General features: G+C 35.6%; 1 protein-coding gene across 1 annotated transcript; it reads left to right on the plus strand.

Moving 5' to 3' along the window:
- Nucleotides 1-4,717: 4,717 nt before the first annotated feature.
- On the plus strand, nucleotides 4,718-8,604 carry LOC108223505 (auxin response factor 18). The gene is made up of 6 exons (XM_017397805.2): nucleotides 4,718-4,864; nucleotides 5,223-5,282; nucleotides 5,449-6,659; nucleotides 7,092-7,966; nucleotides 8,106-8,171; nucleotides 8,331-8,604. The coding sequence occupies exons 3-6, from the start codon at nucleotides 5,568-5,570 to the stop codon at nucleotides 8,410-8,412; spliced, it is 2,115 nt and encodes a 704-aa protein (XP_017253294.1). The 5' UTR covers nucleotides 4,718-4,864; nucleotides 5,223-5,282; nucleotides 5,449-5,567; the 3' UTR covers nucleotides 8,413-8,604.
- The last annotated feature ends 17,759 nt before the right edge of the window (nucleotides 8,605-26,363 follow it).

A 26,363-nucleotide genomic window follows, 5' to 3' on the forward strand; every position in this document is an offset into this window, starting at 1 on the left:
ATTTTAAACTCATCCAAATGGCCCCTTCATTTTTATATGTTAATTATTAGGCATAATCTATACCATAATTTTACTTGTAGGAAATTTATATGGATTTAACTCTAAATGGACCACCATCTCTGCATTTGTACATTAGTAACATTACAGACTCCTTTATTAAAGAGAGAAGTATAAATGTCTTACTGATAAAAGAAAAAGAAGAAATAAGGGTGTATGCTTGCTTGGTGTGAATTTATTTCATCCAAAAACAAGTTAACGACTGCACAGTGTTTCAAATGGAACCAAGGTAATGTTGGTTTCATGTCATTATTATTTCAAATAATTGGCTTATATTGTTTTGGAACACTTGATGCACTCCTGTGAGAAGCATTCAATTTTTTTGAGTATATTTATCAATTATCTATTAAAATAATTTTTAAAACCCCACAATTAATTTTAGAAAAGAATTTCACCGATTTATCGATTATATTTCGATTTGACTAAAAATTCTGATTTATCAAAAAAGGTTCCGATAAATTTTTCATGAATCTTGAATGATAGATCAATAATCAATTAATTAGTTTCAATTCCCAATTCATGCTTCAGGAAAATGAAAGTGGTGATAAACTGATGGCTTCTGGAACCCAAAACAACAATAGAAAGTTGGCGCTGAGGAGTCTGAAAGAGACAACTCAAACAAAACACACAACCACGGATGCTGTCTAATTTAGCAGTAACATCGGCAGCCGCACTGATGAATAATCTCACTATAAACTACCACTACATTGTTATTATCAATGCTTCATTACGGCCTGTCTACAAATTTTTTGTTCGTCTCTTTAACTCTTTTTTTGTCTAACTGAAACAAACAATTAGTCACTTTACTCATTTTTATAAGCTTTATAGTCAACTTGCGATGTAGACTGTACAAATTTTTATTATGTCTGGACCTGTGATTTACCAATCAGCACATACCTCCGATTTAAAAGTTTTGATCCAAATAACGTGCTTTCGTAATTTCATGATAACAGTTTTTTTTTTTGAAACAATTTCATGATAACAGTTAATCTCGATTGTCGATTCAATAAATAACTAGCATAAAAGCCCGTGCGAGGCACGGGCCTCTAGTTTATGTAGTGTTTTAAATAATATTGACGTGTTGTCGTATTGTTTCGAGCAACCTAATAGCAAATATGAAAATTATATAATATTGACGAATTTTTTATTTTTTGACAGAATAAGTAGATATGAAAATGTTATATTTGCAACCTAATAATAATAATAATAATAATAATAATAATAATAATAAGTACTATATTTTTCAAAAATCTATGTATCAAAAACTACAGCTGAATTGATTTTTCTATATTCAAATTCGTGAGGATATAGAGGTCATCATCATACTATCTACATGTTCAAAATTACATTCGACATAAATACTGAAATTTTTAAATTTTAAATATATTATTCCTCATTAAAAGTATCTGTAATTTATTGTTGAAAATTATTAAATTATTTCACCTAACATAATATGATTTTGATGAAAACTTGTTCTTGATATATTGAATTACGATATTCTAAATCGTCATTACAAGAAGATGTGTGGCGTGCATTGGTTTACATTTGTTTATTCTTTTTTTTGAGTGTAGATTTGGCGTCATAGTTAAGTGACACATGATGAGGCAGATATCAACACAGTCTTTTTTAGCATATGCTGCACACATTTTGCATAAATAGAAATTGTAACAACTAAAAAGAGCAATACCTTATTTTCTTATAAAAGTATAATTTCAACAAATAAACTTATAACTGTGCCCAAAACAATTCTGACACCTTTAATGTGGTTTAACTTTTTAATTTTCATATCAGCGGTAAAGTATTTTAATGTCATTGATTTTTATTGTTAATTTAAAATATTAGAAGATTATTACTTTGATACAATCTGTTATAATATCGGCTTGTTGTTAAATTTTAATTTTTATAATTAGTTTTCTAAGCTTGATGATCAAGACTTTTAATGATTTTTTATATAATTTTTATAAATTAGATCTCAAACAATGATTTCCTGGAATCTGAAATAGCAAAAACATATAAGTCACACCCCATGAAGTTCACAAAGACATGATATAATTAGCTCAGTTGGTTGTGTATTTATTTTTTTAGCTTTGTGCAAACTTAAAATTTTAAATATTTTGATACTCGTATTTCTTAGGGGTGAGCAATGTAGCATATCATGTTCATTTGTTAAAGATTAATTTGCGTGAGCTCGTGGGTTTACCAAGTGCGCACCCGAAGGGTAGCGGCTGCGGGTTCCTACGTTAATATATATATATATATATATATATATATATATATATATATATATATATATATATATATATATATATATATATATATATATATTCAATATCTAATATTCTGGATTATGAAAAGAAAAACTATTCTTGTTCTACTTCCGTTTAATCAGATATTAGTTTTCACCGTATCGCGTCAAATTATCCGGTTCAAAATTAATTATATTTTTTTTAGATTAATTTGTAAATGATTAATTAATTTAATTGCAGTTTGAATCATTTTATTTAACTGGTATGTTATATATTATCGATGGCATATTAAAAATTATAGTTTTAAGACTTTAATATATATATATATATAGTTTATTTCTTTGTGTTATTTTATTTTAACCAAGTAATTTTTTTTGAAAATAAATCAAGTAAAATTTATAACTCAATTCTTTTTAGTAGGTATCGTAAACGCTTTTTATTATTATTTGATTAACAATATAAAATTTCCCTAAAATCAACTTTATATCACAAGTTTGATATAAAAAAAACTTTATATCACAAGTTATAATATTTCAAATTCATATATCATTAAAGTTACATCATTTAGATATATATTCTGACACCAAATTTGATGTCTTTGACAATATTCTTATATCTATATTTTTTTAAAATAGATTTAGTTACACGTCCAATTCTGAATTCATAAGTTTAAAATAAAAACTATTCTAAATAAGAATATTCTTTTAGTTACCTTATTTAGTGTTCTCCAAAATATTGCAATCTCTATATAAATCACCTTTTATAATAAATTTTTTTAATATGACATAGTCCATGTTGAAAGCCCATCAACTTTTTGTTTCAGAGATGCTCACTGAAATCTTACACGATATATGAGACTTAACTGAAATAATAACTTATTTTAAATAAATAAGATATTGAAAAAAATATAAATACCACAGTTCTAATGTATGTATTTAAGGCTTTTGAATGACATGTTGATTGCTTGTGTAGCTCAAGTGGTTTAAGCGGTGCGGTGCATATGAATAGAGAGGTCTCGGGTTCAATTCTTGTTAATAACATATGGCTTAACACGAACCTGTTGGGCTACTATATATATAAGTAGAATACTAAATGAATAAATACTAGCTCATGAATATATAAATTTCTTATTCGTGTTCATTTTACCTGTGACGAAATCAGCACATACCTCCGATTTAAAAATTTTGATCCAAAGAATGTGCTTTCGTAATTTCGCGATAACAGTTAATCTCCATCGTTGATTCAATGAATAAATTCTAGCTCATGAATATATAAATTGCTTATTCGTGTTTATTTTTTCGATTTTGTAGTATTATAGTTGTTGACAAATACTATAAAAAAAAATCAATAATATCCCAATTATAATTTTTTTTCTCCAAAAATTCGGTACAACCATATATTCAACTGCTTTAACCTAAAAAATAATCATTTTTAAAACATTACAATATTATTTTTTACAATAAACTTAAAAATATATATATATTTATAAATTTCGGGAATAATAAGACTAAATTGATGAAGTGATTATAGGAATAATTAAGAATGTGGAAGATGTAATTAAAGTAGTAGTAGGTCCGAAGGTTAAGCAAGAGTCCAAAGAGTAAAAAGTTGAAACTGACAAAGAGAATGAGGGGGTTAAAATGTGTCCGATGCCGTTACGAAATTCACTCACCTTTTCTCTCATTTTACTTGTTTTCTTGACTTTTTCCATCCCCACATCTCGATATGACTCTGAACCTAGTCAGAACCCAGTACCTACACTCTTTACTTTCCCTCGCCCCTCCCATCCCCTCCGAATTATTATTTTGTCATAGCCAAATTAATATCTTCATTTCATTTTCTTAATTCAAATAAGTATTATTTATTACTCTCTCAGTTTCTCTCATTTATTTAAACTTTTTTCATATTACTCGACACATATTTTAAGATTTATTTAAAATATAGGTACATAATTTTTTTTAAAATTTTTCTTTTTTATAAAAATTTAGATAGTAAACATTTATTCAAAAGAAAAAAAATCAAAATAATTTATCAAACTATATTTTATAAGAGTATAAGAATGCGTATCGAATCCCGTCAGGTATAAAGAAAGAAGTATATGAATATCTTATTAATCCATGAAATTTCTTCCTAAAAATTAGGAAGACAGTTTTGTTCATTATAAGATCTACTACTACTAATGCTTGCAACTTATATGTTAGAAAGGGTGTACATGTAGAAATTGTAAATATTATTTTTATAAAAATTATAAATTAACGAAATAACAAAAAAAAATAAGGCCATATACAACAATTTTTTTTAGCATGAATTGCTATAGTGTGTGAATTCAATGCTCTTAAAGTAAATAAGTAATAAACAATGAATCCTCTTTTTATCATTTATTAATAAAAGAGTTATAGTACAGTCCCAATTGTGTGTATAAAAGTACTTGGTTTTAGAGAGAGAAAACAGTGTGTATGTGTATAAACTTTGGTGCTACAAGCAAGGGGTATCAAAATGTTTGGTTGCAGATCTGAAGAGAGAGAAAGATAAAGTGATAAAGAACAACTGCAAAATATCAGGTAAGAGAGAGAAATTTGTGTTCTTCAATTTCTCGAATGCTAATTATCTTTTTCACTTGTTCATCTTCTTCTGCTGAATGGCAAAAAGATTGAATTTTTCTTCTTATTATCTTGTGGGCGTGCTTTGGTTTGCTTCAAAATCTGTTTTTTAAGCTAAAAATCCGAGCTTTATGTTTGATTGACCTCAATTTTTGAGCCCATGACTTGTTTTTGAGTAGTTTTAGTTGATTTTGGAGTAGCTTACTGGACTGCTTTAAAGTGTTTAGTTTGTGTTCATACAGTTCATTAATATAGAGAGAGATAAGGGAGACCCTTTGTTAAAGATTTGATTTTTTTTTCCTTTTCTCAATTATTGAAGAAGTAGAAGAAGAAATGGTCTCAATGGTTTTGTTGCTCACTGAGGAGTTCTTGTTTTGAGGTAAAGATTTGTTTTTTCTCTTTATTCCTTGTAATCATTCACATATTACACAGGCATACACACATGTGTGTATATGTGTGTGTTTGGTTTTGTTGGATATATTTTTGGTTTTTAAGGCCCCTGTATTGTTTTGCCTAAAGTTATGGATCTTTGATTTGTTTTACAGTTTCCCTTTAGGATCACTGAGAATCTGAGCTAATTCGATTTAAGAGCAGTGGTGGATTGTTAGATTTGAAGTTGTCTAGGCTGAAATAAACAATTGGTTGAGTATAAAATAAGTAGATAATGAAAGAGGTTGAAAAGGGCCTGGACTCTCAACTATGGCATGCTTGTGCTGGAGGCATGGTTCAAATGCCTCCTGTGAATTCGAAGATCTTTTATTTTCCCCAAGGTCATGCTGAACACACACTTTCGCATGTCTCTTTTGGGACATTGCCTAGGATCCCGGCCTTAATCCTTTGTAGGGTTGCTGCTATTAAGTTCATGGCAGATACTGAAACTGATGAAGTTTATGCTGCTATTAGGTTGATTCCCATTGGACAAAATGAGTTTGATTACAATGAGAATAATGGAGTTATGGAGAGCAATGGTATTGAATCCGTCGAGAAATCCAATTCATTTGCCAAAACGCTGACTCAGTCTGATGCTAATAATGGTGGAGGTTTCTCGGTTCCGCGATACTGTGCGGAGACCATATTCCCTCGGTTGGATTATACAGCTGATCCACCTGTTCAAACTGTTGTTGCGAGGGATGTTCATGGTGAGATATGGAAGTTTAGACATATCTATAGGGGGACTCCAAGGAGGCATCTGTTGACAACAGGTTGGAGTACTTTTGTTAACCAAAAAAAGTTGGTTGCTGGGGATTCCATTGTGTTCATGAGAACTGAAAATGGAGATCTTTGTGTTGGGATACGTAGGGCAAAAAGGGGGAGTCTTGGTAGCCCTGAGACTCCTACAGGGTGGACTTCTGCTTCTGGAAATTGTCCCTCACCTTATGGAGGATTTTCTGTATATTTGATGGAAGATGAGAACAAAAGAATGAGAAGTAGTAGCAACGGAAATGGGAATTCCAGTGGGGGCATAAAGGGCAAGGGGAAAGTGAGGCCCGAATCTGTTATTGAAGCTGCAACCCTTGCTATGAAAGGTCAGCCGTTCGAGGTTGTCTATTACCCAAGCGCGGGAACTCCGGAGTTCTGTGTGAGGGCTTCTTCTCTGAGTGCCGCAATGAGGATTCAGTGGTGTTCTGGGATGAGGTTTAAAATGCCTTTTGAGACTGAGGACTCATCTCGAATTAGTTGGTTTATGGGTACTATTTCTTCTGTTCAGGTTGCTGATCCCATCCTCTGGCCTAATTCTCCATGGAGGCTTCTCCAGGTACCATCCTTTTACATTTTCTCATTATAATTTGAATTTATAAACTTGAATGCATTATTACTTTATAGCTATATAAATGTTCATATAGCTAATAATTTATGCAGTTGAATTCTCAACTATGCCATTTAAGTAAGCGAATAGAATAGTTTGTTTGTTAATAATCGGATAGAATAGGTCCAGTTTTACCTTTCAAAAGTCTTCTCTAGGTTTTACATAAATATTGCCTAATTGTTCTAAGCGGCAAACTTGTTCTGAAAAACCTCTTACAAATATGCTAATAGGAATTGTGGAGATTATTCATAGATGGTCATCGTTTATTTTGTGCCACATGGAATTTCGGCGTTTAATCTTTCTTATAAATTAGTGCTTTGTTTTACCTAATTTGTTGTATCACATGACTGCTCACATATGGAGATGCTTTATAACTCGCAGGTAACATGGGATGAACCAGAACTTCTGCAAAATGTGAAGAGTGTCAGCCCATGGCTGGTTGAACTGGTATCAAATATGCCAGTAATCAACATGTCGCCGTTCTCTCCACCAAGAAAGAAGTCACGGTTACCACACTATCCAGACTTTTTACATGACGACCAATTTCCAGTGTCGTCATTCACAGGCAACCCCCTCAGGCCCAGCAGTCCGTTCTATTATCTATCTGATAGCATTACTGCAGGCATACAGGGAGCCAGGCAAGCTCAATTTGGGACACCATTATCGGGTCTCCAGGTTAGCAACAAAGTACAGATGGGACTTTTCCCCAACTCTACCAAACAGCTCAATCCACAGAGTAAAATCTCCAATGGTACCAGACCAAGCAGCACACATGGCACAGAAACCGTTTCTTGCTTGCTGACCATGGGCCATTCCAATCAAAATTTGGAGAAAACGGATACTAAAAAGGCACCTATCTTTATACTCTTTGGTCAGCCAATACTCACGGAGCAACAAATCTCTCATGACTGTTCCAGGGATTCAGTTTCACAGGTTTCACATGGCGAGAGTCCAGAGAAACGTAAAAGACCATCACATGATAATATGGATCTTTCTGAGAAGTTGACTGATTCCAGATTTTTGTGGAACCAAGGGTTTCGAAAAACTGAGCCAGAACTAGAAACAGGTCACTGCAAAGTTTTCTTGGAATCGGAGGATGTTGGACGGACGCTTGATCTTTCAGTCCTTGAATCTTATGAACAGCTTCATGAACGACTAGCGAATATGTTTCGTATAGAAAGATCAGTGGCAATGACTCGTGTGCTATACCAAGATGCAACAGGTTCTGTAAAGCAAATTGGAAATGAACCATTTAGGTACTTTTTTTTCTTCTTTCACGCTTCCAATATGTTAATGCTTGTCCTCAACAGTCAATATTTCTTATAGCGAATGCTCTACCTTATGGTTATAGTTATATTGACACAACTTTTTCCCCTCCTATTATATGGGTTGCAGCGAATTTAGGCGGACTGCAAAGCGATTGACCATTTTAATGGATTCAGGCCTCAATACTGTTGGAAGGTACACCAAATCTGATATATCTTGCTCTATTTGATTATTGCTTTTAGTCAGAATTTTTAGTACTCTATACACAAGCCTGTATTATTTGCTAATGTACCAATCTGTCTTCCTCACTAAGAATGAAAGATGTTTGTAAACTTCTATACTGTTCTTTCGCAGGATATGGAACAAAATTATGCCAAATGCTGATCGCCGTCTGGATTCTTCTAGTCAGACAGGTCCCTTGAGCATATTTGCCTAGTTGACAACTGTAAGCTTAAGCAAAACATTCTAATAATGGTTGCCAAGTCTCATCCTACCCATGTGTATGTAGGAAAGTTTCTTAATCTTGTTTGCATCAAAACAATGCATGTATTATTATCTAGATGTTCCAGCGACGTTGATGTGCCAAATCATGGACAATTTTACTTGATTTGATGTTTAAACTTTCATAGATGCTACCAGCTTTTCAATTAAAGTCTCGGATTGTATTATATGATTTGTGGACACCGGTCCTTTACCGGTGTCTCGTTGATATTGTAGGCTCGTGGATATCGATCTTAGTTGGTGTTTAAGAGGTCGAGGGATGTAACGTACAAATGTTATACCAGTGAACAGGGGTCTTAAAGTTGATATACTTGTTCAAACCATTTGATTCAACATGGAAACCGTGACTGGTTTTCAGAAGTGTGTAGTTTAGAGATGAGGACTGAGCAAATAATGCAAGTAACATGGCCGGCATAAGTTATATGGAATTATTACGAGGAAGAACAAATGTGTGGTAATGTTGTAGTCCAGCAGGACTTTATTATTGTGTCGTTGCAATTATTTATGATTTGGAGTTTTTCCACTGGCATTTTGCTGTTGTGGGATAAATACCCCACCCTACCCTACCCCACTTGAATGAGGGAGATTGTCTTGTCTTTGGTGATCAAATGCAAGGACATCCAAAAATTGAAAACTTTTGATTGTAGTGTTCTGGGTGGTGGGGTTTTGTTGGTTGGCATATGGAGCCAAACGTTTGCAATTATTTTATTTTTTTTGGCTTTTATGTTTGTATTCTTCAAGTGATTCTAGTCTCTTCATTTCTGTTCGGAAACATATGTATCCAAAATAATAGTTATTTTGATTTTGTACATGTAATTTGAAATATAAAGAATATTAATTTTAATTTTTTCAACAAAAATTTATCATTTATATTTTAATTTTAGAATTGTTTTTTGAAAATTAATGTGTGATCATGTGTTTTATCCGTACAGGGGGTAACACATTTTCCGTTATCTCATCAAATTTCATTCAAGATTAAATAATTCATAATAAGCTTTATTTTACCATCTATATATATTTGATTTAATAATTATAATAATTGTTGGAGTATTAACATGGGAATATCCTTGATTAGAGTGGGACATGTTTGAGTAAAAGGAGGATAAGAAATGGTTGAATTGATGTAAAAGAGTGGTTGATCCCAAGATGAGGTGTGATATTTAATTATTAACTTGTTATCAAAAGGTTACTATATGAATATAATATGTGTTCACGTGTGGGTACGAAAGGCGTTAGGTTTGGTTCCGTCAACCTCTCCGTCTTGATGGGAGAAAATTATTAACTTTGTCATCTCGTCCTTCTGATGCTGATTAAATCGATTTCAATTTCACAAAACATAAAAATGAAAATGGATATGGGTAGAGAATTTATTTATTCATTGGGTAATTTATCTTATGAAATAAACGATAAATTACTATACATATTGGAATTATCGTCTACCTATATATAATTTTAAAATATTTAAACTGATTAAAGTCTACTTCATATATAAGAGGAATATTTGAATTAAGAAACAGATATTAATTTAAATATTTCCGTACAATAAATTTAATTCACTCCTGTAATAGTGGTAGGCTCTTATGACTGCATTTGAAGTTGTGTAATATCTACATTTAAAACACAAATCGAAGCCCACTCTTTCTTCCCCAAATTTTCATTGACCAAATTTGCTTGGTTTTCAGTTATAACGATAAATAAACACCTTAAATCATGGACTTGGGTTCAGGGAGCCCAACATTTCTAAAGCAATTTTAAAATATTTTGGGTACTCATTAAAATACATTTACATCAATTTCCATATCCATGTTTTGATACTCCAATGACTAATTGACTTTAATTAGATATTCACGTCTCCACTTGGATGCCGGATCGAAATTTATTGCTCTCATCAATTTGCTAATTTCTTTTTCCTTTTGTCTTCACTAGCTTGCAATTTTTATCTTTTGCTGAAAAAGACTTGTCTTTGTTTACAAGTTTTGTGAAATACGACCTAATTTTGGATATTTGACGAATGATCAGATTACTTAGCGCATAAAGAACAGGTATGTTGTCTTGGGTGATATTGATGCAGAGTTGTTTTAGAAAATTAAAATAATGATTCAATATAATAGATGCATAATTTTAACGATTATTTGATTAATCTAATATTATAAATAATTTATAAATGTTTGATAAGCCATAAAAATATAATAGTAAATATAAATTTGATAAATTATCCATTTAAATGATATTATTAGTTTTATAATCTTAAATTACAAAACTAAATTAAATTATTCAAAAACTTCAAAAATAACTTATTTTCAAATTTACATCAATTAATATATATTACACAAATATATGTTTTTTAATTTTATATCAAAAATAACTTGGGACTTGACACAAACAGAAAAATATTACTTCTGTGATATGAATTGTTTTGAGATGTGCCCAAACATCGTTGTATATCTCTCTTTATCCCGCAAGGGAAGTATGAATACTTCTTGTTACTAAAAAACACTTTTTCGATTATCTATGATTTATTGTTTTTTTTTTGAAAGGCCAAAGATTTCATTGATAAAAGGGTTACAAGATTTTCTGCCAGTACCATAATATAACTAGAGACTAGAATCTAGAGACCCTACAAAGATAGCAATCATAACGGCTACTTTTGCATGCTTTACTCTATCCCATAAGACCTTGGAAATTACCTAATAACTAGACACAATCTAATCTCCACTGACAAAAGCTAGAACATTCCCCATGCAAACTACACGACTCCCCCCATACAAACTTCACGAATCCCCCATGCAGTTAGTCAAGTATCTCTATCACTTCAACCATTTCCTCCCCAGCGAGCATCTGGGCACCATCATCGACCTCAGGAACAACTTGCTCGTCGTCGTCGACCACAGCAGGAACAATATCTTCTTCATGAACTGCCATAAACTGGGGGTCAGCAGGGCCCAACCCCATATCCCGATTCCAGAGTTCGAACACCCGCCCAAAGGGCTGCGCCATGATAACCATTTGTTTGTAGTGCTCAGCTCCATGATGAGCAAGATAAATAGCTAGCTCATTGGCATTAGTCTCACAGAGCCTTACTTCCATGTGGAAGTTCCTGTCTGCATTTCGTTGGTTCAACTGCTGAACTATTTCAGCATGATCTGGGTGAACTCCTTCAAGAGAGGAGTTCCTCCATTCCCAGAAGGAGTCCACATGATTACTTTCCAGCACAAAATGCTCCATTTTCTCTACATACGCTCGTTTGCACCCCTCTAGCATGGCCTGATACTCATTGATCCTTGGGTTAGTGATTCCCAACGAGCCTGACAGCATACGAATGATTTTGCCACGACTGTTTCTGATGACCACCCCAATGCCTGTAACATTACCATTTGGCAAAGCATTGACGAAAAAACAGCCATGCACATTAATTTTGACAAATCCAGGTCTAGGCATAATCCACCTGGGGTTAGCATCGACATTCTCAACCTCAGCCATGGGTGAGGAAAGAAGCAAGGAGAAGAGGGGGAGAAAGTACAGAGGAATTTGATAGAGGAAAAGCAAGAAATGTGAATGAACACATCTCTCAACTGGACTGTATAAATAGCCACAAAGGAAGTGTGTTGGAAATCCAAGAAGCACGCCTGGTGATTAGTCCATATTTTTGCAAATTTAAGTGCCTATTTTTTGTTTATTTTCGTAGTATTAATCGCTTATTTATTTTATTTCAGGAAATTGTAGATAAATAAAGAAGGAAGAGAAAATGCAAGAAAAGAAGAAAAAGAAAAAGGGTTGGCAAGTAAAGGACACATGGATGGCCACAATTCTCCCAACACTCAAGGCATATGGATGGTCAAGATGGAGCCACCCTACCCCTAAACCCTAATTCTTTAGTTATAAATACCCCTCTTCTTTTACTTGTAATAACCAACCTAGCAACCCTAGCCACCTACCCACCTTTTCTACCTAGTCATTTATATAGTTAGTATCTTAGATAGATTTATATTTTGCTAGCCCCAAGTTCCTTTCCAAGCTTGTATACACTTTTTAATTTCTATGCAAATCTCTTTTAGTTTAATCTTGTATTGTCTTTTTAATTTATGTTCTTCAAGTTAAATGATTTTTTCTAAGTACCACCACATGCTTTTAAGCTTTTGGGAAATGAAGAATCATTGATCTTGTGATTAGTATAAATTTGTGATCTCTTGAAATAGTCAAGTAAATCCTAGCACAAAATTAATTTGTGTTAGGGTTTAGTTTTAAATCTCAAAATTATCATATCTTTAGTTGTATTAAGCTTTATATTTCCAGATTACAACCTAGTATTAATTCGGCAGTCCACTAATTTAGTAAAACAATTAGCAGTCCCTATTCTACAGATTCACCAATTCAGTTTTCAAATAATAAACATAAAATGCTCTGTTTTCAAGAAAACCCCATTTCCTTGTTTCATTTACAAACAACAACTCCTTTTCCCCTGTTTTAGTTTCGTCTCTTTTCCGCTAAAAAATCTGCAGAACATCCGTTTTTGACTCAGTTTTCTTTTCTCGAGTGCGTTGTAATTTTGCTGCGAGTTTCGAGTTTATGTGCACTTTCCGAGTTTCTTCCTGCTTGATGCGTTTTCGTTTGTTTTTAATCTTGTCCGAGTTGTTTGGCTGATTTCTGGGTTTTGCTTGCGTCAAGTTGTGATGTTTAATTTGTGCCGAGTTCAGGGTTTTTTTTTAGTCGCCGTTTGCTCTGTTTTCTTTCACTGAGTTTCCGAGTCTTTTGCTTCTGCTTGCTTTGTATTTCACCGAGTATAGGTCGAGTTCAGTTGCTTCATTTTCTGCCAAGTTTCAGAGTTGTACATCGAGTCATGGCTGGTGTTTAGCTTGCGTCGTAGTCTATTAACTGGGTCTGTTCTACTGTTGTGGCTGAGTCGCAGCCGAGTTACTGAGTTTTCCTTCAGTTCTGTTTTTCTTTTCTTTCATTGAGTCAGTGTGTGGGTCGCTCCTGTTCTTTTGCCGATTTGCATCGAGTCTGTTGGCTGAGATTTATGCGGGTTTAGTGCTTTAGATTGTTTTAGCTGATGAACGTGTTGAGTTCTTGTTACGAGTCTGCTCGAGTCATTTCTGTGTTGCTTGCCGAGTTTTGTTTTCCTTCCCGAGTTTTGTACTGTTTTTCAGCCGAGTTGTAGCCGAGTTAGTGTGCTAGTATCGAGTCTGAGTCTGAGTTTGTTTTGTATTCGAGTTTGCTGCGTTATTTCCCTGTTTTCGTTGGCTGGGTATGCCCGAGTTCAGTGAGGTTATTCTGTTTTGTTTTTATATTCCCGTGGCTGAGTTTCTAGAACGGGTCAGGAGCACTGTTGTTTTGACATTTATGCAAAGTTTGGTTTTTGGCTTCTTCAGGTATATAGTGATTGTTTTGTTTTGTTTGTAACGGAATTGCGATGATTGTCCAAGTCTCTCGAGTCACTGTGAATCATTTGTGTGCCTGAGCTTGTTTTTGAATCATTTTTTTTATTCACTTGGTTGATTAATTAATTGTAGTTTATGAAAATTTCTAGATTATTTCTAATAATTTCATTGAGATTAATTAATTAAAATTTTTGATAAGTGATAATTATTAGATTAGTTAATTAGTTAATTTAGATTTAATTTAGAAAAACCTTTTTCAAAATATTGTTCTAATTCGCCTAGGTTAAATTAAAGGATTGCGAAAATAATTTTAATCTCTGTGGATCGAATCATAAATATTAAAACGGTGATCGTGCGCTTGCGATTATTTTTAAATCTCTTTTCGAGCACATCAAGTTTTTGGCGCCGCTGCCGGGGATTAAAATTAAATTTTTCGCACCTTTATTTTTAATCTTTCGGATTAGTTTGTTTCTCACTTTTTATTTTTATTTCAAGGAATTTGGAGGAATATTCGGGAATCATGGAGTAAATTGAACAAATTTCGCTCGGATTTGGAAGCTTGCTTTGGTATCCCGTATCTCTCCACTCTTATTTTTCATTTTTATTTAGAAAACCACAAACAAATTTGAAAATTGAAAAACACAAACAAATAAAAAATTAAAATCCAAAAATATTAGTTAGAACTACATAATTGTGCATCATGCATTTAATCACTTAGGAGCACATCATTTAGATTTTAATTTTTGTTTTTAAATTTTCGTACCTTTAATTGTGGTGATCGCTGGAGGACCCGAAGGTACGTTAATTTCTTTTTCTTTTTTTTTAGATTAAAACACGTAGTGTAGAGCATCCATAGTTGTTTATAGTTTTTAATTATATCGTTGTGTGGTGCATCATTTTAAATAAATCTTAAGGGCAAAACCACTCATAAGATAAGGGGGGAGATTTCATCACTCTTTCCTTGGCCCACAACGACTTAATTCTTCATTTTGCATTCCCTAGCCTTTTAATAAAATTGAATTAGACATTAGCCCCTAGGTTTCGCGCTCAATTAGGAAGGTACCTAAAAAACGAGGTAATCTTTAAATATTCCGACTTTTCGGTGTCTAAGGCAAACGAAAGCTTACCTGGCCGATTAAGGTTTGGTGTCTAAGCGCGGAGATTGGCCTCTTGGCAATGCCTGCTCCAAACTGGCCAGACCGGTCCGAATAATCTTGGATTTATCGAGTTTTTGGTGGTCCTTAACGTTAGGAGCAAGGTCTAGTTCAATTTCATTAGGGAACCCTAGAATTAAGTTTTTCTTTCACTTTTACACCCTTTCTTTTGTGTGTTTTAATTTTTCGCACTTACTTGTTACGTGTTTACTATCTAGTTTATGCGAACTACTTGGGTTAGGAACGAATCGTCTAGATTAATTAGACCAATCATCGAGATTCCTTCGTCCTCTTCGGATTCCGAAACCCTAGAAATTCTAGAACCGATAGTAAACATGGCCCTTTCACTCAAGGATCGTTGTTATCCATCTCGTTCAAGTCAACCTTCGTGCATCACCCTTCCTCCCGTAAATGGGAACAATTTTGAAATTAAAGCTCATCACATTAGCATGTTGCCTAAGTTTTTAGGGAGTGAAGGTGAGGATCCTTATCTTTTCATTCAAGAATTCGAGGAAGTTTGTTCCCTCCAAAAGCTCCACCAATTAACGGAAGATTCAATTAGACTTAGGCTCATTAATTTTGCGCTTAAGGAGAATGCTAAAAAATGGCTATATAGTCTTCCCGTTAATTCTATCTCCACGTGGGAGGGGTTCGTTGTGGTATTTCTTAAAAAGTATTTTCCAAATCATAAGACTACTCGAATTACAAATGAAATAAATCAATTTCATCAAAAGGAAAATGAGTCTTTTTGGATTTTCTTTGACCGTTTCAAAAATCTTCTCTCACAATGCCCCCACCACGGAATAGAAAAATGGAGACTTTGCAAGATAGTTTACGAGGCCTTAGATAGTCAAACCACCGTGTTATTAGAGTCTATGTGCCAAGGTAAATTCATGGAAAAAGATGAGGACCAAGGTTGGGAATTTTTCGAGGATTTAGCGGAAAAGACTATGATGTGGGAGTCAACTAGGGAACCCAAAAAGTCAATTCAGTCGTCTAGTGCTAGGGGTTTGCATTCGATAGGAAACAATGTGGCAACCGATGCCAAATTAGCTACCCTAACTAGGAGACTTGAAGCTTTAGAAACTAGTAAACCTCCCACACAAATGTCGACGCACCCTTGTTACAATTTTCAAAAGCCCGCAACTCAACCCTTGCACGAACTTGAACAAGTAAATGCGATGTTCCAAAATTCTAGGAATGATGCATTTTCACCCACTTATAATCCCGGGTGGAGAAATCACCCAAATTTCTCATGGACCCAAGGTCAAAATTGTCAAGTTCCTCAACCCAATTTTCAAATGAATCAAGGCCCAACTTCTTTTCAAACTCCTCAAACAAATTTTCAAAGGCCCAACTCAAACTCTTGCCCAATCCAAAGTCCGAACTCATTTCCTAACCCAATTCAAACACCTTTGAATCCTCCCGGTTTTAATGATTCGGATAAACGTCTTAATTCTTTAGAAAAGAGTTTGGAAGCCTTAGTTAAATCGCAAACTATTTTGACTCAATCTCAACATACTTTCATGACAACCCTAACCCAAGATAGGCAAATTTTGCATTCTAACGTGCAAGCCGTGTCTAAGTTAGAGGCGCAATTGAGTCAATTAGCTAGCGCATTGAGTGAGCGAGAGAAGAACAAGTTGCCAAGTCAACCCGAGGTCAATCCTAAGTTTCCTCTCAATCAAAGACCTCCCGAGAATGTTAATGCGATTATCTCTCTAAGGTCGGGAAATCAAGTGGATAACAAAGTTGGTGAGAACGTGAATGAAAATGAGGAGTCGATTCCTAAAACAAATCCTTCTTTGTCTAGCACAAATCTTGATAAGCCCGAATGTTCTAGAATCCGTGAGTCTATGAGTGAACCTAGTCCCGGGCCCATTTCTCAAAAGCCCAACGAAGAAGTTTACAAGCCAAGGGTTCCTTACCCACAAAGACTCATTCCTCCTAAACAATCGGCCCAAATGGAACAAATTCTAGAGGTTTTCAAACAAGTCAAGATAAACATTCCTCTTTTAGATGCCATTCAACAAGTTCCTTCTTATGCCAAGTGTCTAAAAGATTTGTGTACTCATAAGAGAACCACTCATGTTCCTAAGAAAGCCTTTTTGACCTCGCAAGTAAGCTCGATTCTCTCGAATCAAATTCCCGTGAAATATAAGGACCCCGGTTGTCCTACAATTTCTTGTGTCATAGGCAATACTTTTGTGGATAAAGCTTTACTTGATTTAGGAGCGAGTGTGAATCTTCTTCCTTTCTCGGTCTACCAAGCCCTAGGTTTAGGGGATCTCAAGTCCACCAATATGACCCTTCAACTTGCCGATCGTTCCATTAAAATGCCAAAGGGGATTATTGAGGACGTTTTGATCAAAATAGGTGATTTTATCTTTCCCGTTGACTTTGTTGTTCTCGAGACTCAACCCGTCTCGAATCCTAAGAACCAAATTCCTATCATTTTAGGACGACCTTTTCTTGCTACATCCAATGCCTTAATCAATTGTAGGAATGGTTCTATGAAGCTCACATTTGGAAACATGACCATTGATTTAAACATTTTCAACGTAGGAAAAGAACCCAATGAGCTTTATGAACAACCTATAGGGGTTAATGTGGTCAACAAGTTTGTCACATGGTCTAGTTTTGAGGATAGTGAGATTGAGTCTCTTCTCAACGAGGATTTCAAAGTCAACAACGAGAACAATAGGGAATATCATGAGTCTTTGAGAGAGTTGACCTCGGAGGAGTTGTTAGGGGAATTGAACGACATTTGTTCAAAATGGGAAACTCCTCCCGAGGTTGTTAGTTTTAACCCTAGGCCCGATTCTGAGAGTCATGTAGGTGAATCACCGATATTTGACTCGTTGTTCATTCATTCGCATAATGCCTTAGGACAAGATGACACTGTTTCTTACATCATTCCTAATGATTTATCCCATGACCAAAATTGCTTTGTCTCTAATTTGCTTGATAATAAAGAAGCATTAAGTTGGTTTAGGGAGAACATTAGTGATACTTGTCCTATAGGGGTAAACGATGGTCATATGCTAGAGAAAGTTTTTGTGCCTAAAAATTTCCGCACACATTTTGACTCTTTCTCGAAGCTTCCTCCCATTTTTCCTTCCGGAATTGGTTGATTCGGTTCTTTCTTCGAGCCTTCCCTCATGAAGTTCAGGTATGGGGAAGGAAATGTGTGCGTGTGTGGGTTATGTAGTTCGTAGTTTTTAATAATTTTGCATCTCCCTCATCTCATATTCAGGTATTTCCTCTTTACTCACTCATTTCAATTCTCTCTTTTGCATACATTGAGGACAATGCATGATTTAGGTATGGGGAGGGCTTTAGTGTAATTCTTAAAAAATGAAAAACCCTAAAAAATGAAAAAATTAGAAACTTCCAAAAATAGAGATGTTTTAGCTAAGTTGTCTTTCCCTCACTCGAACTTTAGGAGTAGTTGGTGTTTAGCATGTTTTCGAAAAGTATATATATGTAGTGTCTTTTAGATAATTTGAACGTAGTTGAGTAAGGTTGTCTTTTTGAAGCTTGTATCGACCGATTTGTACTCTAAATTCCAAGATGGCACACACTTTGCACGAGACCTTTGATGGAGAGATTGTCTAGTGATATTATTCGATACCTGAGAGAGAACCCACATGTTGAAACAATGTCGAATCGAACCTTTGCGAATAAAAAAAATATAGAAAAAAAAAGAGATAGAAAAAGAAAAAAAAAAAGAATAACTACTTCAATACCCATTGTTCTTTGTAGATAAAATCTTTAGATAAATGGGCAAAAGTAGATTGGCTAGTCTCGTTTTGTGGCCTTTGTTACTCGAGCAATTAAGTCCGTAGGGGGATTTTAAAACCTAGTGCCCTAAGACCGTTTGGTTTGGGAGTCACTGACCCAAAGCTCGCTACATGGGTAACACTGTTTGCCTAAGAAAACGGACAAAATAAAGTCAATGCAAAAAAAAAAAAGAAAAAAGAAAGAAAAAAAAAAAGGGAAAAAAAAAAGAGAAGAATAAGAGTTTGTGAAGTTTGGCTGGATATTTGTTTCGATAGAGATTGGGTCAGTTCAAAATTGGTTGAAAAAGAGAAAGTGTTCTTAGACGATTAGGATCCATCAAAGGCCTTAAATTACTTACACTCCTTGGATTTCTAGTAAATCTTTGTGTCGATGCAAGTAGATTAGAGACAACTGTATCTTGATTATTAGTAGATGAGTCTTTAAGTCGTATTTTTCTTAAAAACGCTTTTTGTTAACACCAACGAAATTAGTGTAGAGTCGAGTAGACACTTGCTAGAATGTCTCGAAGATTTTATGGGTATATCTTCTGTAAACCCTTAGGAGACAAAACTCCTCTTGTAGAGATCGTCTATGAGTTTAACGGGTTGGTGAACCTAAAATCACCCGTCACGCCTACGAAAAGGAGCCTAGGAATTGCATGTAGTTTTCTTAGTTTATTTCTTTTCTTTTGATTTTTACTCGAGGACGAGCAAAAGATAGGTATGGGGAAGTTTGATTAGTCCATATTTTTGCAAATTTAAGTGCCTATTTTTTGTTTATTTTCGTAGTATTAATCGCTTATTTATTTTATTTCAGGAAATTGTAGATAAATAAAGAAGGAAGAGAAAATGCAAGAAAAGAAGAAAAAGAAAAAGGGTTGGCAAGTAAAGGACACATGGATGGCCACAATTCTCCCAACACTCAAGGCATATGGATGGTCAAGATGGAGCCACCCTACCCCTAAACCCTAATTCTTTAGTTATAAATACCCCTCTTCTTTTACTTGTAATAACCAACCTAGCAACCCTAGCCACCTACCCACCTTTTCTACCTAGTCATTTATATAGTTAGTATCTTAGATAGATTTATATTTTGCTAGCCCCAAGTTCCTTTCCAAGCTTGTATACACTTTTTAATTTCTATGCAAATCTCTTTTAGTTTAATCTTGTATTGTCTTTTTAATTTATGTTCTTCAAGTTAAATGATTTTTTCTAAGTACCACCACATGCTTTTAAGCTTTTGGGAAATGAAGAATCATTGATCTTGTGATTAGTATAAATTTGTGATCTCTTGAAATAGTCAAGTAAATCCTAGCACAAAATTAATTTGTGTTAGGGTTTAGTTTTAAATCTCAAAATTATCATATCTTTAGTTGTATTAAGCTTTATATTTCCAGATTACAACCTAGTATTAATTCGGCAGTCCACTAATTTAGTAAAACAATTAGCAGTCCCTATTCTACAGATTCACCAATTCAGTTTTCAAATAATAAACATAAAATGCTCTGTTTTCAAGAAAACCCCATTTCCTTGTTTCATTTACAAACAACAACTCCTTTTCCCCTGTTTTAGTTTCGTCTCTTTTCCGCTAAAAAATCTGCAGAACATCCGTTTTTGACTCAGTTTTCTTTTCTCGAGTGCGTTGTAATTTTGCTGCGAGTTTCGAGTTTATGTGCACTTTCCGAGTTTCTTCCTGCTTGATGCGTTTTCGTTTGTTTTTAATCTTGTCCGAGTTGTTTGGCTGATTTCTGGGTTTTGCTTGCGTCAAGTTGTGATGTTTAATTTGTGCCGAGTTCAGGGTTTTTTTTTAGTCGCCGTTTGCTCTGTTTTCTTTCACTGAGTTTCCGAGTCTTTTGCTTCTGCTTGCTTTGTATTTCACCGAGTATAGGTCGAGTTCAGTTGCTTCATTTTCTGCCAAGTTTCAGAGTTGTACATCGAGTCATGGCTGGTGTTTAGCTTGCGTCGTAGTCTATTAACTGGGTCTGTTCTACTGTTGTGGCTGAGTCGCAGCCGAGTTACTGAGTTTTCCTTCAGTTCTGTTTTTCTTTTCTTTCATTGAGTCAGTGTGTGGGTCGCTCCTGTTCTTTTGCCGATTTGCATCGAGTCTGTTGGCTGAGATTTATGCGGGTTTAGTGCTTTAGATTGTTTTAGCTGATGAACGTGTTGAGTTCTTGTTACGAGTCTGCTCGAGTCATTTCTGTGTTGCTTGCCGAGTTTTGTTTTCCTTCCCGAGTTTTGTACTGTTTTTCAGCCGAGTTGTAGCCGAGTTAGTGTGCTAGTATCGAGTCTGAGTCTGAGTTTGTTTTGTATTCGAGTTTGCTGCGTTATTTCCCTGTTTTCGTTGGCTGGGTATGCCCGAGTTCAGTGAGGTTATTCTGTTTTGTTTTTATATTCCCGTGGCTGAGTTTCTAGAACGGGTCAGGAGCACTGTTGTTTTGACATTTATGCAAAGTTTGGTTTTTGGCTTCTTCAGGTATATAGTGATTGTTTTGTTTTGTTTGTAACGGAATTGCGATGATTGTCCAAGTCTCTCGAGTCACTGTGAATCATTTGTGTGCCTGAGCTTGTTTTTGAATCATTTTTTTTATTCACTTGGTTGATTAATTAATTGTAGTTTATGAAAATTTCTAGATTATTTCTAATAATTTCATTGAGATTAATTAATTAAAATTTTTGATAAGTGATAATTATTAGATTAGTTAATTAGTTAATTTAGATTTAATTTAGAAAAACCTTTTTCAAAATATTGTTCTAATTCGCCTAGGTTAAATTAAAGGATTGCGAAAATAATTTTAATCTCTGTGGATCGAATCATAAATATTAAAACGGTGATCGTGCGCTTGCGATTATTTTTAAATCTCTTTTCGAGCACATCACCTGGGCGGACAAATACTATCAGGCTTGAAGCAGGATTGGGTGAGGCGCAGAGGCTCTGCAGAAGATTCTAGAAATAATCATTACTCTTGAAAATTATGTACAAGTTTTAAATCCCTCCCAAATTTGAATTTATTAGGAGAGAGCCCAAGATAAAGATATATCCGGCTTATGGGCCCCTGATTTAGCCAATAAGTCTGCCACATTGTTGAGGTCTCTAGGAATTAATTTTACAAATATTTGTCTCGAGGCTATTTGCATGGCCAACTCAGTATCACCTTCTCCCCCTGACTGAGAATATAACTCCAAGAACCTGTTAATAAGTGACTTGCAGTCCACATACACCAGTAGTGATTTGTCTGCCCAAACTGACTGTGCAAATTTTTTTATTAAAAAACATAGTGCACTCCACTCCGCTTCCAATGGAGAATTAGCATTGCATGGCCCTGAAAAAGTAAAAATGGCATTTCCATTTTGTTTTTGAATGAACCCTCCTAAACCAGCCTTACTTTGACCATTCCTAGACTTCAACGATCCATCAATGAAGCCTATTAATTCTGATTGAACTTGGATTAGAGACTGTCTTTGTAATGACTCTGAGTTGGTGACTGTACCCATCGGATTTGAGTACCACCACCGAGAGGACTCCTTAACTAATAAGTCTGATGCTAAGCACCAGTCTAAAGACTGTTGTTTCACCAGTGCTAGCATTTCTCCAACACTTTGGTTTTTGCCTCTGAATATTACTGCATTTCTTGAGAGCCAAATGACCCACAAAGTGGCACATAAGACTATTTTCCATACCATCTTTGCCTTTTTGTGTGTGAACATCTTTGCAGAAATCCATAGCGCCTCCCAGGTGTTGAAATGCAAGTAGCCAGGATGAATTTGCCACCAAAAACATACAATGTTCCACATATACCTAGCCCGAGGACATCCTTGAAAGAGATGGAACTCCGTTTCTTCAGAATAACCACAAAAGCTACACACATTGTTATCATTTGTGTGAACCCCTCTCTTAGACAGAAGATCCCTGGTGGGAAGGACATTTAGATGAAGTTTCCACAGGAAGAGCTTGATCTTATTAGGAACCTTCATCTTCCAAATAAATTCCCATTGAATTCTCTCTTCAGAATAAGTAAGTTCTTGTGTGGCTTTTTTAGCAGAGTACTCAGCCCTCGCAGCCTTCCATATGAGTCTGTCCTCTTTGTTTGATAATGACACATCCTTCACTATTATTGCTAGCTTGTCTAAATCCTCTAATTCCCAGGCCCTAAGAGTCCTTCTCCAGATGTTGTCTTTAGCAGAGCTTGATGTAAACCAACTCTGAATAAAGGAGCTTACAGTGTATTCTTTGAGCTTGGATAGGCAATACAACCTGTTGAATTTCTCCATTAATGGGCTGTCATCAAACCAGCAATCCTCCCAAAACAGTATCTTGTTACCATTGCCCAAGGCCCAGGTGAAGTTCTTATGATTAGCAGTCTGTTTGAATAGAGAATGATGAGCTGTTCTGACAATTGCCTCCAAACTATCTGACATTTTTTTATGGCTCAGGCCCTCACTGAGACTATCCTTACTAGTGCAATTGTACTTCCCTCTAATCCAGATATTCCAACTTCTGTGCCTTTCTTTTTCCCACCTGTAAGACCATTTTCCTAATAGGGACAAATTTTTTATCTTGATGGGAGTCAAACCAAGACCACCCTGATATCTTGGTTTGCATACTTTAGCCCAGTTAACTAAATGTAGCTTCTTCTGTGCCCCTTCTTTGCCTTCCATCTGCCCCCACAGAAAATCTCTCCTGATCTTCTCCAATTTGTTACATATCGATGAGGGAATAGAGTGCAAACTCATCCAATATACTGGCAAGCTGTCCAGTACCGATTTAACAAGCACTGATCTTCCTGCTTGATTAAGAGAGTCAGCCTTCCAACCTGCCAATTTTTGACTAAACCTCCTAATTAATGGATCCCAGAACACCTTCCTTTTACATGAGACTCCTATAGGAATTCCTAGGTACTTCATTGGCCACACGCCAAGTTTGCATTTGAGAATCTGAGCACCCTCATATTGGTTAATATGGCAGCACTTATGTGCAAAAATTTCACTCTTGTCAAAGTTTATCTTGAGCCCCGAGATTAACTGGAAGCATTGTAGGACAGTTTTCACACCCTTTACAGACGTTACAGAATCTTCCACGAAGATTATCGTGTCATCCGCGAATTGTAAGTGTGTGATTGGAGGAGATGATTTATCCAGCGTAATCCCTCTAAAGATTCCTTTATTTGCTGCTTCGTTTAACATTGCGCTAAGCACTTCTGCAACCAAATTAAAGAGCAGAGGGGATAGGGGGTCTCCCTGCCGCAACCCTCTACTCGGAGAAAATTCTTTCGTGGGTGATCCGTTAACTAGGATAGATATTCTTGAAGTACTCAGCAAGGACTTTATCCAGTCTATCCATTTAGTATTAAAATTCATTTTCTCCAAGACTGAAAACAGGAATTCCCACTTGATGGTATCGAAAGCTTTTTCAAAATCAAGCTTGATCACCATCCCCTTACACTTGTTCTTCTGGAGTGAGTGAACTATCTCCTTGACCACCAAGATACCCTCTGAAGCTTGTCTTCCTTTAGTAAACCCGGATTGTGTGTCACTGGTCAAATGACCCATATGAACGGCAAGCCTACTTGCTAGGATTTTTGTGAGGACTTTGATTGAGGTGTTAATGAGGCTGATGGGTCTAAAATCCCTAACTGTTGATGGATCTGCATTTTTAGGAATTAGTGTCACAAAGGAGGAATTTAGGCCAGCTGGAATTGCAGCAGTGTCATGGAATGCAAATATGAAATTCTCCATCTTGGAGCTGATAAAAGGCCACAAAAATTTTAGACTACGAATGTTAAGGCCGTCTGGCCCAGGTGCTTTGTCATCCCCCATGGAACCCAGCGCAGCTATCATTTCTTGTTTGAGAATGGGTCTAACCAAATCTTGGCTATCTTTGTCCGACAACCTTGGTAGCAATAGGAGACCCAAATCTAACAGACTATCTCCCCTACTCCTAAAGAACTCTGTATAATGCTCATAGAAGGCTTGCTTGATCAAGTCGTGCTCGGTTACCCATTTTCCGCCCCAATACAATTTGCTTATTGTATTCCTGCTTTTCCGCCTTTGTACAGCTTGATGAAAGAACTTTGTATTACCATCCCCCAGCTTCAGCCAATTTATTCTTGCTTTTTGGCTCAACATAGATTCCTTGTGATCGTATAGAGTTTTTAAGCTCCTCCTAATCTCTAGGAGCTCTATCTCTATTGATGGTCTATCATCTAGTATGTCCTGTTTAAACTCTAACTGCTGTATTTCCTCATCAATTTTCTCCTTGGCTCCTTTAGAACTCCGCTTAATAGTAACTTTAATATCCCTCAGAGCTTGCTGAATATTGGCATTTTCCCAGCCCTTTTTGTTTTTGGAAAGACTCTTCACCTCTTCTAAGAGACTATCAGTTAGGAAGCAATTAAATATCTTGAAAGGCTTGGGACTTACATCCCTAGTCCCTGATGATACCAAGAGCGGTTTATGATCCGAATGCTTCCTACCTAGAGCCACCACCTGCCACCTTGCCATCTGGAACCAATCTGCGTTAACTAGAGCTCTGTCCAACTTGCTCTTTTTCCCTTCAGGACCAAACCAGGTGTAACTGGCATTCTCAAAACTAATATCTATCAGGTTACAATCAGAAATGAAATCATTGAAATCTATTGTGTCTACACTTCTGTATACACATCCCCATCTCTCGTTAGCTGAGCGCACACAGTTGAAATCCCCCATGAAAGCCACAGGTTCGTTTTGTGACAGGCTTAAGATATCTCTCATTTCTTGCCAGAGCTCTTTTTTCATTGACGATGAGAGCGGACTATATATATTAATAACATGGAACCTCCCCCCATTTCCTCCAATAATCCTAAAAGTCGTCCACACCCAGTGTCTATCTTGAGCTATCGCCAAACATTTCACCCTATTTAAGCACCAAAAGGTTGCTACCCCTCCTGATAAACCGACTGAAGGCTGAGCAGCCATACCATAAAAAACCTGGCTTAAGGGGGGCCTATTTTCCAACACTAATTTGTCTTCACATTTCGTCTCTTGCAAACAAACAATGTCCGCCTTATTTGTTCTAACCAAGTCCTGTAGATTCCTCCTGGCCACACTATTATTCATACCCCTAATATTCCATGAAAATAACTTTAAGCTGATCATCTAAAAGTATCTCAACTACAACAAAACTAACTCTCTAACTAGTCTAGCCAAGAAACTTTATAGTACACCAGTTTCTAACTGTTTGGCTATTTCCATGATTACCTTCTCTCTGTCACCCTTAATAACTAAACCCATATTTTCCGCACTACTAATGATTTCTAGAGCTTCCTGCACCGTCTTGCCCGTTAAGCCTAAAGGGACCATATGTAAACAATTCTCAGCATTCTGCTTGCCCCTTGGTCTAACACAGCTTCTGCCACCTCCCCCCTTTTTCCTTTTGTTTTTAAACTTGATGCCTATTTCAAAGGGGTTGCGAATTGCACTGATAATTTTTTTTGGCCTCCCCCTGTTACTTTTGACTTTGAGCTTCTTACAAACATCTGTACACAGATCTGTCTGCAAACTCAAGATCATCTCTGGGGCGCATATCTCCGATTTAGA

Source organism: Daucus carota, chromosome 5 (genome assembly GCF_001625215.2).
Source record: "Daucus carota subsp. sativus chromosome 5, DH1 v3.0, whole genome shotgun sequence".
Lineage (NCBI taxonomy): Eukaryota > Viridiplantae > Streptophyta > Magnoliopsida > Apiales > Apiaceae > Daucus > Daucus carota.

Bases quoted from the DNA above. Each gene is read 5' to 3' on its own strand.
- LOC108223505 (XM_017397805.2), top strand. From the start codon at position 5,568: ATGAAAGAGGTTGAAAAGGGCCTGGACTCTCAACTATGGCATGCTTGT. The intron at 7,967-8,105 runs GTACTTTTTTTT...TATGGGTTGCAG, and splicing joins ATTGGAAATGAACCATTTAG to CGAATTTAGGCGGACTGCAA. The intron at 8,172-8,330 runs GTACACCAAATC...GTTCTTTCGCAG, and splicing joins GGCCTCAATACTGTTGGAAG to GATATGGAACAAAATTATGC.